Raw genomic sequence first — 17,749 nt, forward strand, 5'->3', positions numbered from 1 at the left:
TATTTGGTATGGAGAAAGTGTAAAACCCAAAAAAACATAGGACAGTTTTTATCCCAGTTTTTTAAAGGGAGATACGCGCTTGATATTATATTATAGCGACGCGGTATTAATGCAGTTTAATACATTTTTGCTGCACATTCTCATTAAAGTAAGAGTGACGGCACATCAAGGTCACAAACATCTATTCACACTTGTTGCGTGGATTGAATTTTTAATTCAAAACTTGTTGCGTAGATTGAATTTGAGTTTTATTTTAAAACTTATTTTACGGACTTAACTTGTGACGTAACTCTCGAACGCCTCAAAAACATAAAGTAAACATGGCCTTAATTAACATAGAAGTTAATGAATCGCTCCAACTTTGCACGTGTTTTAACCGGAACCAAGCGGAGCGAACTCGTGGAAATATAAGGCAAATTCTCACCATAAGATACTTAGCTCTAAATACTGTAGAATCCGATTATAACGACGCTCAAGGGATCGATGATATTACGTCGTACCTACTATCCTTCGTACTGAAGAAGTAATTTTTTACGTTATTTCTCAACAAATCTACTGAATGGCCAGCTGCTGTCTTTCCTTAAAACTATAAAATCCGGGCCTTTTCAAGGCGAGAGTGAATAGGCACTTACAGGGCAGATATGTGCGATCCTAGACTGCATCTCACTTAACACCAGGTGCGATATTAGTCAAATAACTGCCTTGTCCTTAAAAGAAACAACTAAACATCGTCGTCAGTCGCTGAAAGCGGTTGATCGTTATAAGCAACGTCGTACTAAACGGATTCTACAGTACTTGGTTTAATGTTTCCACGAAGCTCGGGTGGTTTTATGAATGAACTTCGCCCACCTCCCCATCTCCTCAGAGTATAAATATACATAAACCGTGAATCACGGTAATGCAATAACCTAGTAATGAGAACCGTGTTGAAATATCTAGAGAAGCTTCTGATAAGCCGTAGACTTCAAGCTATTTTTAATCATAAATAGATGTTAATAAATAGGTATTAGACTAATTGCCCCTGTCCTATCTTTTTATTTTTAGAACTAAAACCTCATAAATGTACTTACTAGGAAGGTGCTGTGCTGGATGCAAGCCGCTACCAACCGGGCGATGCGGAAATCATTGGGGGAGGCCTATGCTCAGAAGTGGACGTCCTGTGGATGAAATGATGATGATGATGATATTTTAAAATGTTTTGGTATTTTATGTTTATGTCGCATAAGTAAATCGTAAAGAGGGTAAACAGAAATCACGGGGAACCCATTTAGCATCACGTTAGTGATATGAATGTCTGATCACGTGTAAGTATATGTCGTAAGAGGCGACTGAGTAAGAAAAATGCGCAAATGGCCTCCAAAAGTCGTCAGGGAGAGTGTAGTAAGACCAAATTCTCTCATGTTGCAATACCCTAGCTGGGTCCATGTTATGGAGACTCAATGACTAGGATACGCGCTATGATAAAATCTTATGGAGGCATTTTATCGATTTTCGACGACGTAATTGTATAATTATCGTTTTATCTACCTGTGTACGGCATTCGTTAAATTCTTTGTCTAACGTCAATATTTATTTCCAGATTGGTTGGCGGACGACAAACGCATGGCTGGCTGGTAACTTGGCTTGCAAGTTTTTCCTGGTGCTGCGAGCTTTTGGCCTGTACCTGTCTTCCAATGTACTCGTCTGCATATCTGTTGATAGGTAAGACTTGTTTTATAAGTATTTTATAGAACCCTGTAATGTCATAATTATGAGTGTAAGCAGGCATAATACAAATCGAACACGAAGATTTTTCATGAATAATTCTCCCATTCTACATCTTTACTGGCATAGTAACACAGAATAGGTACCTAATAGCCGTTCCCTAACAGGTCATGCGGTTTCCAATTGTATTTGATTTCAAAGCATGGCTATTAATATCCATTATGATTTAGGGTGAAGCTACATTTATCAATATTTCTATTTTTACGAGTGCGAAATCGTGAACCAAGACATTTTGCACATTTATATTCAAATCATCGTGCTACATGTACGATTTTCTATAGATTATAAGCCTTTCTCAAGCGCAAAGGATTAGGCTCCATCTTGCCTTTGACTACAAAGTTGATTATTGCTGAGCAGCATTATTTTACACGTGACCTAACGTTGAGTGTAGTGCACATACTACTCACGTCAATTTACTTAGCTCTTTCTGAAAATGTTACGCGTAAACTTAACTCCTGCCTGACTAATTTATGGGCTGTAAAAGACCCTGTGTTAGTAAAAAACATTTTGTAGACTTTTATTACAATTTAATATAAGTATTATATTATACGTATTTATATTTGAAGGCCGGAAACGTACTCGTAACGCCCCCGGGCCTGCGGGTGTCTGTGGGCGACGGTAATCAATTATTAAAAAAAAAAAAAAAATTACATAAAAAAATATCAAATCAAATCGGTCCAGTATTTCATACAAAAATACAAATCGTTCCACTCTAAAATAACAAAATATTAATATTAGCATAGAGACCCGTAACATGAACTCTGCTAGGTAACAATAAAATGTGAAGGGTAAAAATATCACTTTGGTTCAAAAATGGATGTTCCATTTCTACTGAAAACGCGACCAGTTAGTTCTGTAAACAACTATTCGGGCTTTGACGGTCCCTTTTAGTTTAAACCAAATATCGAAAGTACTTCAAATCCGAATAAAGCTGTGGTAGCTGTTGCTTTGGAACCGCTGTCTATTTCGAATCGTTCTCGCAATATAGGGGCTCCGTAATTCCGTTCGTATCATACCTTATCTTTCTCTTATTTGTTGCCTCTGTCTTTTCTTATTGCCCATTTCTTTCTTTCTATAGAATTAATAGTATCATTATCATGGTTGGGTACTTGTGCCGGCGTCTCAAAGCTGAAATTTAAAGATAAGTAATTTTATCTTTTTAATATCTTCTTTCTATAGATTGATGGATCGTGTTTTAAGATTTCAAATCAATACTTGAATTTGCTGCTGAAAACGTAATTATTCCATATGACTACAACTGCGAGAAAAGGAAATGTTTAATTAAATAAAACCATCGCCATGGAAAGTGATTTCCACGCGTACGAAGTTGCCAATATAGGTAGGTACGAGTATGTATTTCTTAACTTCTAAGTTAATTAACTGTGTTCAAATTCTGAAATATTATAACTTCAAATATACATCAGAATATAAAAGACAAACATTACCTACTGACTCGTTTATACTGTTCAAATATGGCTCAACTAATACTGAAGTTTGGCTCACAGTTAGTGACTGAGTTTCTTGCGCTGCTTCTTCTCAGCACTGACCCATTTATAGTCCCAAAACAGGGTCAAAGTAATAATTTTAAAGCGCTGCAAAAAATAAATTAGTTTTATACAGGGTGTCCCAGAATGGGTGAATCAAACTGCTAGGGGAGGTAGCTCTACTAATACTCGTATACTATCCCTAAAAATATGAAAAAAATAAATAAAGCGCCTAAGGACATAAAACAACATTTTTTTGAAATGTGAAAATAAATCAGCTTTGCCTAAGTATCTGGCTATAATTGCTGCGTTTGGAGTTTATTTGTACTTTTTTCTTACTAATATTAATTGTACATGATCGCTTCGTTTATCTGTAAACAAACTTTTGAAAATAATGACTAGATTTTGAGTTTAGAGCACTTTATTTAAAAAAAAATCCGAACTCAAAATTTTTTTTGCGGGATATTACATTAGTAGAGCTACCTCCCCTAGCAGTTTGATTCACCCATTCTGGGACACCATGTATACCTAGTCAGATTTCGGGAGCGGGGTGGAAGCTATTTAAAAAGGATTATATTTAATTAAACTAAGTGATCACGTCCTCGCCGAGTTGGAGGCGATTTAATAATGATTTAATATTGTGGCCGATCGCAGTCGTCCAGTACGGTGTTTACAATTTAGTTCTGCTGACACATCTCTTATGTGAATAACAATTCTACGAATGCTTACACTGTAGAGCGGAAAGTGATGACTTATCTTGTTTAGTCTAGAGCAGGGAGCTGACAGATGCATAACTCCTCCCTCCCTAAGTGAGAAATTATCGGAAGTTTCATTTTTATGAGTATTCCGATAATTTCGTTTACATAAAATTTCTACATGTTTGCGGAAGGCAATTAACACAATTAACATAAAAAGAATCAAAACTAATACAAATGTAAAGTATGTAAAATAAGAAGTGTCTGTTTCATTTTCACTAGCACTGATTGCTGCACTGTGTTTCAGGGCGTACGACATGTATTTGATTTCATCCAAATTGATTCCATGCATATTGAGTGCGCGTGCACCGGATAGCGTTGCGTTTACAGGTAGCTCGGGTAGGTGAATCACCGGTACGTGTTCTACGATGTCTGATGAAATGTAGAGTCGATGGTGGATCTGCAGGCCATGGATTTCCAGGTCACAGGGCTCATCGATGGTGATGATGTACGTGCCGAAGACTGACTGCTTACTGACTTCGCTGTCGCAATGTTTGGTCAGCGTGCCTTTCAGTCTGCTGTACAGAATCCAGTTGTTCGCGTTGAGCTGCTGGAGTTTTACTTCTTCCAGCTGGATCTGGTGCTGCTTGCAGGAGGTAAGGTCCTTACTGAACCTCATCAGCTGTTCCACGCAGGTAGGCTCGTTATGTAGAGCCTGGTTGTCCGTAGAGCACAGGAAGCGATCGCCGGCGGCAAGCGGGCGACACGGTGTTACGATCGGTAAGTATTTCAAACCCTTCGCCAAAAGGTAAGGAAATTTGGGGAAAATGGAAAGCGTAACGTTTTGGGATTCTTGGAATATAGGAAGTGAGTATATCTTATAATAATTGTAAGTATAATTATCTATCAATGGTATTTCTAAAATAAATGTTATCTGATCCTGTTTCATATAAGATTTTACACAAATAGTTTCTTCTAAATTTAACAAATTACTTTCCGTAGGCTGGTAAACTAAATTGGCAGAGTTTGAAATTAACTTCAAATGATACAATAATTCTGTAGAGTTTACAATTGCTTGGTGTAAAATGGATACTCTACTTAATGCTAATGCTGTTTCTATTTCACTTAATCTTATAAATATTGTACGGAAACTACTTATGAATATGTTATACACTCCTAGTATGTATGTAGAAAAAGTCCAATCGTTTTGTGTGGACGTTATGTTTTGCAATAGGCTTTCAACTCGTTTCAAGCGTTCATCAATAATAATAGAGTTGTTATTTATTTGCTCTGAAATATTTATGAAACTGTCGAACATTTTTGAGACCAGGGTAATTTTCTTAGATATTATAACTTGATTATTACTCAATTGAGAAGTCAACTTATCATATTTAAGTGCATCATCGTGGTCAAGGTTTCCTGTAATTAACTTTATAAGATATCCTAATGGATTAATAAGGCCTCGCTTATAGCGTTGCTGTGGTACTAATTGCCTGTATTTTTCTAATGTTATGTCGCGGATGAAATCAGTGTGATATTTATTATTGATAAATTCATGATAATATGGATTGTTATAATCGATTAAAGTGTCTAATTGCCTGTAACTATGGGTTAAACTAACAAGATCGGAGTAAATTCCTTTTAAGTTGATTACTTTAATAATTGTCCAAAAATCTGTTTGCAAAAATGCTTGTCCTTGTTTTACCGGTAGAATGCCTGGATTATCTTTAATCGGTTGCAGTTGAAGGGCCAGCGCCTGCGTCCCTATCATCAGCAGAAGGCACCACCTGCGGAGGGCGTTTTATGTTTTTAATAGGCACTTTGGTAGACCTATCACCTACTTTAATTGGTAAGATGTTTCGCTTGGCTTTGCCTACAACCTTTGCTTTTACATAACGTGGTTTGTCTTTGCTTTTACGCTTATTTACGTCTTTTGCAAATATTATGTTTCCTTCGGAAAACTCTATATCTGTTTCACCACCTTTCTTTTCCCTAATGGTTTCCTTTTTGGCTGTCGTTTTCTGAGCTATGTATTTATATAAGTGCTTTGTACGTTTCGCATGATCTTGAACTAATTGCTGATAATATTGCTTTTCTTTTATTAATGAGAAATATTTCATAAGTGCTCTAGTAACGTCTGATGTTGATTTGCTAGGTATCTCTATTGCTTGTCCTAATTTGCTGAAGGCGTCAATTAGGGTTAAATATGTGATTCCTTCAATACTGAAGAGATCAATGAAAATTTCCTGAAATGGGGAATCTTGAGTTTTAGTTAATTGCAAAAATGGTTTTATGGGTTTCCTATCGTATTTCATTTTACGGCAGGCTTCGCAAGCGTTAATGATTGCGGAAACTGTTTGTTGCATGTTAGGCCAAAAATGATTTCTACGAATTCTAATCAATGTTTCCTTAATACCACGGTGGCATGTTTTTCCTTCATGGTATTGGATAACTATTGCTTTTTGTTCACCCTCGTCTTCTATGTAATTTACCCGTTCTGTACACTCGTAAAACTGAACTACATCTTTCTTAAAAAGTTTAATAATTACGTCTGTGAAAATTCGTCTAAGTTGATCTGATTCAAAATAAATGAAATACTTTGTTTTAGGTTTGATATATTCTTTTAAAAACTGTTTTACTAATTCTGCATTATTATCAGGTAAATGTACTTCAAGAACCTTTTGCTTATCGCGTGAAAGGTTTTTGACTGAAAGTTCATTATCGAATCGTTCAAAGACTAATATTTGATTAGGTTTGTTATCGATAGCTTCGTTTAAGATTGGGATGCCTTGTGATTCGGTATCCTTTGCGGAATGAATAGTTTGTGAGTTATTTGATTGTTCATCGACACAGTCTGAATTATTTGACGACGGAATCGGATATTCTGAACCTAATTGTCTACTTCCTTCTGAGGATGTAGAGTCGGAAATTACTATTGTACTTCCTGATGATAATTTTTCTATTTTCTTTACTACTTTATCAACATGTTTTTGAATACGTTTTTCCTTTTTGCTAACATTTACTTTCATGGACTGATTATCTGAATCAAGAGCATTTACTTTTATGCGGGATAACGCGTCTGCGTTTGTGTTTTGTTTCCCGTTTTTGTACACGATATCGAAATCGTAATCCTGTAAGCGTAAACGCCATCGAGTTAATTTGCTGTTTGGATCCTTTAGCGAGTTAAGCCATGCCAAAGGTCTGTGATCTGTGTAAATGACAAATTTACGACCATAGAGATAAGGTCTGAAGTGTTTTACAGCCCATACAATAGCAAGTAATTCGCGTTCGATTGTACTGTATCGAGCTTCAGTATCACTAAGTGTGCGGCTAGCATACGCTAAGGGTTTATCTTTGCCTACTTGTCCTTGTGAGAGTACTGCGCCCAATGCTACATTCGATGCGTCTGTTGTCAATATGAATTGCTTGTCATAGTCTGGGTATTGTAATAATGGGGCATGTGTAAGTAATTCCTTACATTTGTTAAATGCGTCTGTATATTCCTGATTTATTACGATTTTATTTCGTTTCTTTAAACATGACGTTAATGGTTTTGTAACTTTAGCAAAGTCTTTAATAAAGCGCCTGTAATATCCTACAAGTCCTAAAAAGCTCTTTATTTCTGTGGTCGTTTTCGGAATTGGGTAATTTAATACAGCGTCAATTTTATCATCATTAGGTTTAAGACCGTTTTTCGTGATGGTGTGTCCTAGGTAAAGCACTTCCTTACGAAGGAACTCGGATTTATCAAGTTGAATTTTAAGGTTAGTGGCTCTAAGTCTGTCGAAAATTGATTTTAGATGTTTCAGGTGTTGATCTAAGCTGCTGGAATACACAATTATGTCATCAAGGTAAACCATGCAATGGAGTCCTTGTAGACCTCTAAGTATATTATCCATAGTTCTTTGGAATGTTGCCGGAGCTGTTTTAAGGCCAAAGGGCATTCTGAGAAACTCATAATGACCGTTTTGTGTGCTGAAGGCAGTTTTTGTCTGTCGGATTTTTCTACCTCAATCTGATGATATCCGCTAGCTAAATCAATCGTACTGAAGTAAACGCTTTTTCCTAATTTATCAAATAAGTCATTAATGTTTGGTAATGGGTATTTGTCGTCGATCGTTATATCGTTCAAACGTCTGTAGTCGATAACCATTCTGTATTTTGTTTCACCAGATGCGTCCATTTTTTTTGGCACTAGGTGAACTGGTGCACTCCAAGGAGAGTGGGATTCCTGGATTACATTGTCTTTTAACATTTTTTCTACTTGTTTAGTAATTTCAGCTTGCTGAGCTGGGGCCTGTCTGTATGGCTTTACGTGGATTGGATCCTCATTTTTTGTCCTTATCTGATGTTTAATTTTGTTTGTGAATGTCAATGGAAGTTGATCGCAATAAAATATGTCTTTATATTTATGACAAAGGCTGTAAATTTTTTCACGCTCTTCGTCGTTTGTGTGGTCTAATCGTAACTTTACCAAATTCTCTTCAAGCAAATTGTCAATTTCGATGTCATTCATGTTTTGTGTCGTGTTAACTTGAATGTCAGTCAATTCGAATTTATTAACTTTAAATGGGCAAGTGATTTTATAACTGATTGGTCTGTCTAAAGTGTTTTGAATAATCGTGGATGCGTATCCGTTGCGACAGTTAACGATTGCACTAGGCATTCTAACGCCGTCTGTAAATTCTCTGTAATTTAGAATAGCGTCACCTGAATATTGGTCAACAGGTAACTTTACGCGTTTTTCTGAACGTGGAGGTAAATTAATAACGTAATTAAGGTTGTTATTAATTATCGGAATACATGCTGTTTTAGTCCTAAGTACCCTGTTTTTCAAATCAATTAGTGCTTCTAATTGTTCTAACAAATCATTTCCAATAAGACCATCGTATCTTTTGTCTACATCATACAAATAAAATTTGTGGTGTTTGTCACTGTTAAATGTTGGTAAAAGGGGGATTTCCATAGTTTCATCGTGAATACTCGACGAATGTGTACTCACAACTTGGAACGGTTCATTTCTTATGAATTCACTGAAATACTGATAGCCAATACGCGGACTGAAGAACGAACGCATGCTGCCAGTGTCGATCATCATGCGAGCATCCAGTTCCGGTAGGTAAATATATGGTAATGTTAATTCCGGATCGCAATTAATGTTTATCTGTTCTGTTCTTTGATGGAGGCTGTTTCGTGAAAATCCTGTTGGAATTCAGTTTCCTGGGTTTCCTCGGGAGTTTCCTCGAAATCAGGGTAATACTGTTCGCTGTACATGTTATTATATTCGTCTATAGGGTATTCACAATAATATTGATCGTAATACGACTGTTCTGCTTCGTCGTAGTTCAGATCATTTAAGTTTGTTTCATTTACGTTGTTTGGTTTTGTAGCCGTACGCATAGACACGTCGGTCAGCTGCATACGTGGCGGCTGGACTTGTTGGGCTTGCTGAGCACCGAACTGTGGCTTATAGCCGAATTGAGGCGGCTTGTAACCGAATTGCTGAGGAGGATGTCTATAGCCAAATTGCTGGGGCGGTCTATATCCGAACTGCTGTGGAGGCCTGTAGCCGAACTGCTGCGGCGGCCTGAAACCTGGTTGATGCGGAGGCTTGAAATAGCCGAATTGTTGTAAAGGTTTATTTCCATATTGCTGGAAGGGTTTGTAGCCTTGATTAGGCGGAAGGCCAAATTTAAATTGTGGAGGAATTATCGGTTTGAAAGCATTAGAGCTGACAAAATGAGGCTGATTGCCTGAAAATTTCTGTTGAGTTGGCGTAAACGAATTGTTAGGTTTGGGTTGCGAATGCATTTTGCTTCGCATGTTATATTGGTCCATAAAGTTTACTTCCTCGAGCACAATCGAGAGGGCGGCTTCCAAAGTGGACGGTGCCTTTAGTCTCACAATGCGCACAAGGTTTTCTGGTAAATTATAGAGAAACACGTTTAACGCGGTGTTGTTGTATATGGTGATTTTGGCGTGACGGATTGACTCGTCTGCTATGGTGTTTACTTTGGATATAAGCATTGACCTGGTTGATTGCACGCGGTTGCAAAAGTCTGTGTATGATTCATTCGATCTGATTTTTAATGATTCTAATTCAATATTAATACATGCCTCACTACGCGGGTCTCCAAAATGTTGTGTCAGAATTTCCTTAAGTTCCGACCAGTTTGTTAAATTTTCTTGTTCTGATAACAGTGCTGCTGCATTTTCTGTAAGGCGGCTAGTGATAGCGTGGTACACGTATAAATCTTGCTCAACCCCACCTCTATATCTCGATATAACATACTCACATTTTTTAAGGAACAAATTTAGATGTTTTTTGTCACCATTAAAAAATGGAATTAATCTGAGCATCTCGTTGGGTATTGGCGTGATTTGTACGGATTCGATTTGTGGTGAAGCCATTTTTACTGAATTTAAATTTATTAATTGATATGCGCCAGTCAGAATTTGTAACAGTACTTTACACAATATTCACAATTAAAATACACGGTAATCACAATAAAACACACAATAAAATACACAATAAAATACACAGTAAAAATAAGAGTGGTTCTTAATTTAATTGTTCAATTTCGAGAGACAATTAACTTAACAACTTTAATAATTTTTACTTTATACAATAAACTTATTTAATTTAATTCAATATTCAATTTATTTACTTTATTTCACTTTATTTACTTTATTTCAATTTATTTACTTTATTTCAATTTATTTCTTTACTTTGTTTCAATATTTAATTCACTTAAATCTAAACGAAAAGTGTTAACGATAAAGTTTTATGACGAAAACACAAAATGCGATACCCTGGGAGAAGTTCTATCCCGGAGTAGCAATATTTCCCTACGATTTAAAAAGCATGAAAATTACACAGAGGATAAGGAGTGGAAGGATTGGCGAAAAGTTCTACTCACCAACCGACCGTTCTCTGCATACTCGTTCCACCCGTACTTCGATGACAAATTTATTTGGTTCGGCGGATTTATTAGTTTCCCGTAGTATCACGAATTTAAACGGCGGATTTTGACACCAATCGCGTAAACTTTAGGAAAACTTGCAGCAATAAATCCGAACGGCTGCGCCAGTCAGATTTCGGGAGCGGGGTGGAAGCTTTTTAAAAAGGATTATATTTAATTAAACTAAGTGATCACGTCCTCGCCGAGTTGGAGGCGATTTAATAATGATTTAATATTGTGGCCGATCGCAGTCGTCCAGTACGGTGTTTACAATTTAGTTCTGCTGACACATCTCTTATGTGAATAACAATTCTACGAATGCTTACACTGTAGAGCGGAAAGTGATGACTTATCTTGTTTAGTCTAGAGCAGAGGGAGCTGACGGATGCATAACTACCTACTTATTTTTTTTTTATTTTGACGTAGATGTCCGCTAAAAAAGGATTTTCCAAAATTCACTCCTTGAGGAGATTAAACGGGTTCCAAAGTGTGTACGAAGAAACAAGACATTGTAGTATACCTACACAGGCGAAGCGAAAAGCTGTATTGTACGTAGGTAAAAAGCTAGTATAGACTAGCTTCGCCCGCGGCTTCACCCGCAAATTTCGTTTGTCACAGATCGTCATAAATTATAGCCTAATGTTATTCTGGGTTATCTATACTTATAATAAATCTGTAGAGAGGTCAATTCTGTACATGAAATATATTTTCAAAATAACTATCAGGGGGTGATTAGTGATCGATACTGATGCCAAAAATGCAATCAGTAAAATTTTTGTCTGTCTGTCTGTTTGTCTGTCTGTCTGTATGTTCCTTATAGAAACAAAAACTACTTGACGGATTTTAACGAAACTTGGTACAATTATTCTTCATACTCCTGGGCAGGTTATAGGATACTTAGGAATTCCCACGGGAACGGGCATTAGCGGGAAAATCCTTTTGTATGAAAAATCTAAACCGCTTAAGTTAGACGCTTGAAATTTGGCAAGCAGGTACCTTAGTAAAGTTAAAGCTTAGTTATGACAGGATATTGCAAAATTCTCACGGGAACGGGAGTTAGCGGGAAAAAACATTTGTATGAAAAAATCTAAACCGCGTAAGTTAGACGCTTAAAATTTGTCATGCAGGTACCTTAGTAAACTTAAAGCTTAGTTACAACAGAATATTGCAAAATTCCCACGGGAACGGGAGTTAGCGGGAAAAAACATTTGTATGAAAAAATCTAAACCGCGTAAGATAGATGAAGGGGGTAAAACGGGATCCACGCGTACGAAGTCGCGGGCGGCCGCTAGTAAACAATAATACTGTAAAGTTTCATCAAAATCCGTTCAGTAGTTTTTGCGTGAAAGAGTAACAAACATCCAGACATCCAGACATCCAAACTTTCGCATTTATAATATTAAGTAGGATTAGTAGGAAGTAGGATATAATATTAGTAGGATTATTATAAAGAGATAGAGTTTGTGAGGTTGTAGGGGGTAATCTTTGGATCTACTGAACCGATTTTGAAAATTATTTTACCTATAGAAAGCTACATTATTTGTGTGTGAGTGTCGAAGAATTTTCTGTTACCAGAATTTTTATGTAGGTGAAGCCACGGGCAAAAGCTACTCCTTACCTAATAAATTCCAACAGAATATCTTAAAAGATTTGAGTTTTCCGTCCGTGCCTCCCAGATCGTAACTTAGATAAGTAAGGTGTGACGGCCCCAGAGTTTCTTAATTACAGAGACCTTGCGATGTAAGACAAGCTGATCTTTATCAGTTAGGAAGGCTTTATTTCAGCTTAACAGCGATGATAATAATAGGGTTTTGCCCTTGGAGCTTAGAGTTAAATAGACGTGTTAAGCCCGATATATTAAGTAAGTAACCATGTGTAAAATTTATTTTGTATTATTATTTTTATTTACCACATTGAAGAACGAAGAAAATACATAGCTACTTTTGTGTTAGCATATTAAATTTTCTCGTACAGGTCTCTATGTATTATTTTCAATGTCTATTTCTATCAATATGCACGATGCACGAGCACGATCTTACGGAAACAGACGGTTAATGTAAACGACTTTGACAGCTCCAAGTACCTACTAAGTTTGAGTTAAACTAAGTAGTTCGATAGCGAAGCTCTTAGCAACTAGCGAATCTCAAGGCTATCTAGCATTAGAACGTAGTACTAAAAACCCCTTTGAGTCTTTTAAATCGTGAATAACAACTATCTTTTGAACACGGAGGTGAGTTCAACATCTTCAGAAAAGATGCAAAAAACTAATCAAGCGATCACGACGTTCCCATACTCGTCACTGATATTGCGAATTTTCGAGCTCTATTTTTAAAATAACTGTCACGAACACCCTATTTGAAAAAAGAACGAATTTTACAGCTCTCAGTCGCAGAAACTAATTTCAAAGAAACATAAGAACTGCGGGAAAATAAATGAAAGTGAGTAATGTAAGTGTAAAATTTCCAACTGGCCAGGAATATTTTTAGCAATTTTAGAGCAAAATAAAAATAAAACTACGTGTTTGCTCGGTGTCCGGTCCTGATAAACTCATCTCCAGATACAGTGGAACATGCATTTTACTTTTAGGGTTCCGTACAACTATAAATGAAATGGATCACTAGCGTCTATAAATTTTTCATCCAAATGCGAGAGGTCCTTTCTGTGAAAAGTCACAGAAACCTTTTAAACATTGTGGTTTCTGTGACTTTTCACTGAAACCACAATGTGGTAGAGACAAAAGGTAAAAAATAAGAATGCTAATTGTAATTGTATTAAAAAATGTTTAAATATGAAAAATAAAGCTAAAAAGGTTTGTGAACGATACACTTTTTTACAGTATTGTCTACTATCTACGTCACAGCGAATAAGGACATTGATCCATACATCATCAAATCATGTGATAACTACAATTAAACAGGTACGGAACATTACATGATGCCTCATCCCGTACTTGCCCGATTTTCACTTTTATTCGTAAGGCTCTTTTTTAAGTCCCCAGGGGCACACAAATTTAACGTTTTCAGCACGTACATGCCCCATCACTAACCTTCGGCCATTGCATACTCAGCAAGGTATGTAAAGAGAATAATCTTTGGATACAGCAGAGTGCACTATCGATAGTTTGTGACCGGTACCTAGTATCGATATACGAGCGAACGTAATACAACGTAAAAGTGTATCAATGGCTCATTTAGAATACATTTTTGTTTAAAAATACCTAGTTGTATGTGCTACTCATATGATTTGTTACGCCTATATTAGGATTCGATGGATCTTTAAAATAAACAACATACCTACAAAAATTATTAATCTCTTTAAATTGTAATAAATAAAATAGTATTTTAATACATTATATTTAGTCCTTTAGGACAATAGTAATAGTAAAGAACAAGTTATAAATGCACGAAATTTAGACTAGATTTTATATTTAGTATCAATAAATTACTGCCTGTGACCGTATCGATGTTATCAACGTCACATCACTAAACGGACCTTTTTTTACGAAAGAGGTAAAAAATGTCGTATGTAAAAATGCGAGGCAGTTTCATTATATAAATATAGCTACAGGATTTACGCATTATAACCCTTATGGTCAATGGGACCCCAAAGGGATTCTGGGACTATAAATCAGGGAATAACTTTGTTTATTTTTTGATGTAGATAAATATTATTCTTTTATTGTACACCACACAAAACGGAAAAATGAAGGAAATTGTATATTATAATTATAGAATAGTGACTGAGTTTCTGGCACTGCTTCTTCTCAGCACTGGCCCATTTATTGTCCTGAAGCAGAGGTAGGGTTAATACTGGGATGTGTAAAAGTTCTTTTTAAAAGCCTACTTGCATAAATAAATGAGTTTTATAAGTATTAAATATAAAATTGGACAGTCACAATTTAGTCAGTGTTATTGCTAGGAAGATTATAGTATAGTATAGGTACCTACACTTAATAAGTACATTTGATAATGCATAATCTATACTTATATTAAAACTGTAGAGAGGTCAATTCTGTACATGAAATATATTTTCAAAATAACTATCAGGGGGTGATTAGTGATCGATACTGATGCCAAAAATGCAATCAGTAAATTTTTTGTCTGTCTGTCTGTCTGTATGTTCCTTATAGAAACAAAAACTACTTGACGGATTTTAACGAAACTTGGTACAAAAATCCTTTTGTATGAAAAATCTAAACCGCTTAAAACTCAGTAAAAACTCAGTAAAACTCATTTATTTCTGTAAGTAGGCTTTAAAAAAGCACTTTTACACTTAAGTTAGACGCTTGAAATTTGGCATGCAGGTACCTTAAAAAACTTAAAGCTTAGTTACAACAGGATATTGCAAAATTCCCACGGGAACGGGAGTTAGCGGGAAAAAACATTTGTATGAAAAATCTAAACCGCTTAAGTTAGATGAAGGGGGTAAAACGGGATCCACGCGTACGAAGTCGCGGGCGGCCGCTAGTTAATAATATAATAAATCATTATTAAGGTACGATACCTATATCTCAAAGCTTTGTATGATGATAACAGGAAACCAGATAATAAATTGGAGTATTAGCAAGGAAATGAGATCCAATCTATCTAACATAATACTCGTAAAGATATTAACAAATAGGCAATGAAATGAATGATTTTGAAACAGCCCTTACATTTTAACATTTTTGGTTACTTTATTGTGTCGGGGGTTTATAAACGATTTAATTTAAAGGTTTCATTAAAAGAAAATAAGTTACTGTTTTACTTAAAATCTGTCTGTCTGGAGCCAAACAAGAAACAAATTACATTATAATTATTTTACTCTCCTTAGACGATCCCTAAAGCTCCAACCACATCAACGCGTGCAGATCGCCATCACCGGCGCGATCATAGGCCAATGACAGGTCGCGCGACCCATGACAGTCCGCGCGACCTGTCATTGGGCTATGATCGCGCCGGCGATGGCGATCTGCACGCGTTGGTGTAGTTGAAGCATTAGATATTATTATTACCTGAACAGACTGAAGCGGAGATTATCTAGTTATAGACCTAGCCGCTTAGTTGGATAGGTAGGGTTTGGAACTAAAAGCCTGGACTAACAGTATTACGTCAAAAGGATTAACTTCAAAATCAAGTGAATACTTGTATTGAACAACTAAATAAACATTACCAGGGGCTTATTTTGTAAAATAAATGTACATTTTTTCAAAGCTGATGTCACTTTAGATAATTTTATAATTAACTAGGCCAGCTAGGCTGACAGTTGCTGTTGAGGCAGTTTTCAAATAATTTTCCATAATGTCTCATCCATCTTTATGACACGATAACAAAAAAACAAAGTGATACAAACAAATAATGCATTTGTAAGATTTTTAAGTTAAGTAGCACGTTATTTGTAACAAAATACTTACATAATACGGACTTAAACCAAACTTAAAATAATATGGATGTTTGTTAGAACAAATTATGTAAAAGGGACTCGACCCTTCCGTCTGATATTCTACCCTTTTGTAACCAAGGGCTTTCCTAACATTAAAGATACAAGTATTTAATAAAAATACGTAGTTAATGTTTTTCTAAGTTGGGGCAGAAAAGTTCTCGAGTGGCGACCACGGGCCGGAATACGTGTCGGTAGGTAGGCCTCCCACTCGGTTGAACGACGATCTAGTGAAGGTCGGTTGACGGTAGGTGTAGAAATCCTAAGGCCTTGTCCACCTGTGGACTACTAAAGGTGAGTATAGACAAGAGCATTTCTATGTAATGTGATTATGATTCATCCAACCGATTGTGGTCATGACGAGCACTTCGACTACTAACCGTCTAGGCGACGCTGTTGCGCCCGAAGATAGCTTACGTAGCCGATTGTAAGTACTAATAATATTAATCAAAATCATTATCAAATATATTATCTTTATTTGTTTATAGGTACTCTAACTCTAAACAAATAAAGATAATATTTTTGATTTTGATTTTCGCGGCAAACCCCTTCGCACATTGAGGGCATAACACGCGCTAACGTATGTAATGTAACGTTCTTACCAATGGTACTGTGCCATGTTAGGGGACCGTATGAATGAGACAAAGTTGTTGTTAGTCTGTTTATTAACGTGAACTACGTGAGTATTTATACGATATAGGTTAATGACGTCACAGCATCAACACTATACGTGATAAATGTGCTGACACTGTGAACGTGATCAAGATAAATATGCAGAAATTAATATTGTGCATACCGGCATAGTATAACACAGGTAAAAGCTCAGCTTCCAAAGCATTTTCATGTAGTGTCTTTCCTGCGATTGCTCGGCGCTCTGTACGGTAGATAGATGTACTCGTAGTACATTATAATTTGACTGACACTTATCTAAATCCATGTCAACTGTCAGTGATATAATTAATGATTAAACGAACTTACCTTAGTGACGTTCTATCATAATTATACGAGGGCTTCATCCGAAGAAATTAGAAGAATAATTGTAGTTTCGTGCAACTACTCGCTAATCATACACAATAGTTTAAAGTAATAAAAAAATAACACAGGTAAAATAAAATCCTAAACTGGTATCCCCAAGCAGTCGTCATAACGGTCGCTCGTTCAAACTTCATTTAGTTGAAAGTGGTAGGATACACGAGACAACATCTACAGATGTTGTCGTAGTTACTATAACACCATGGACAAAATAATATTTCGTATTCTTGGGTAAGTATGTGGTGGGAGGGTTCTAATTTCTTCGGATGAAGCCCTCGTATAATTATGATAGAACGTCACTAAGGTAAGTTCGTTTAATCATTAATTATACATCGAGCTTCATTCCTCGAAATTAGAAGAATAATTGTAGACCTTGAGAGTCTGAGAAATATTA

At 36.2% G+C, this 17,749-nt stretch overlaps 1 protein-coding gene across 1 annotated transcript in view; it reads left to right on the top strand.

Annotated features, from left to right (window-relative positions):
- LOC135079472 (adipokinetic hormone/corazonin-related peptide receptor variant I-like) overlaps nt 1-17,749 on the top strand; it is a 149,428-nt gene that overhangs the window by 60,919 nt on the left and 70,760 nt on the right. Inside the window, exon 2 of the mRNA XM_063974129.1 lies at nt 1,580-1,701. Coding sequence (XP_063830199.1) covers nt 1,580-1,701 — 122 coding nt within the window. The remainder of the gene's footprint in view (nt 1-1,579; nt 1,702-17,749) is intronic.

The sequence above is a fragment of the Ostrinia nubilalis genome, chromosome 16 (assembly GCF_963855985.1).
Source record: "Ostrinia nubilalis chromosome 16, ilOstNubi1.1, whole genome shotgun sequence".
Taxonomy (NCBI): Eukaryota; Metazoa; Arthropoda; class Insecta; order Lepidoptera; family Crambidae; genus Ostrinia; species Ostrinia nubilalis.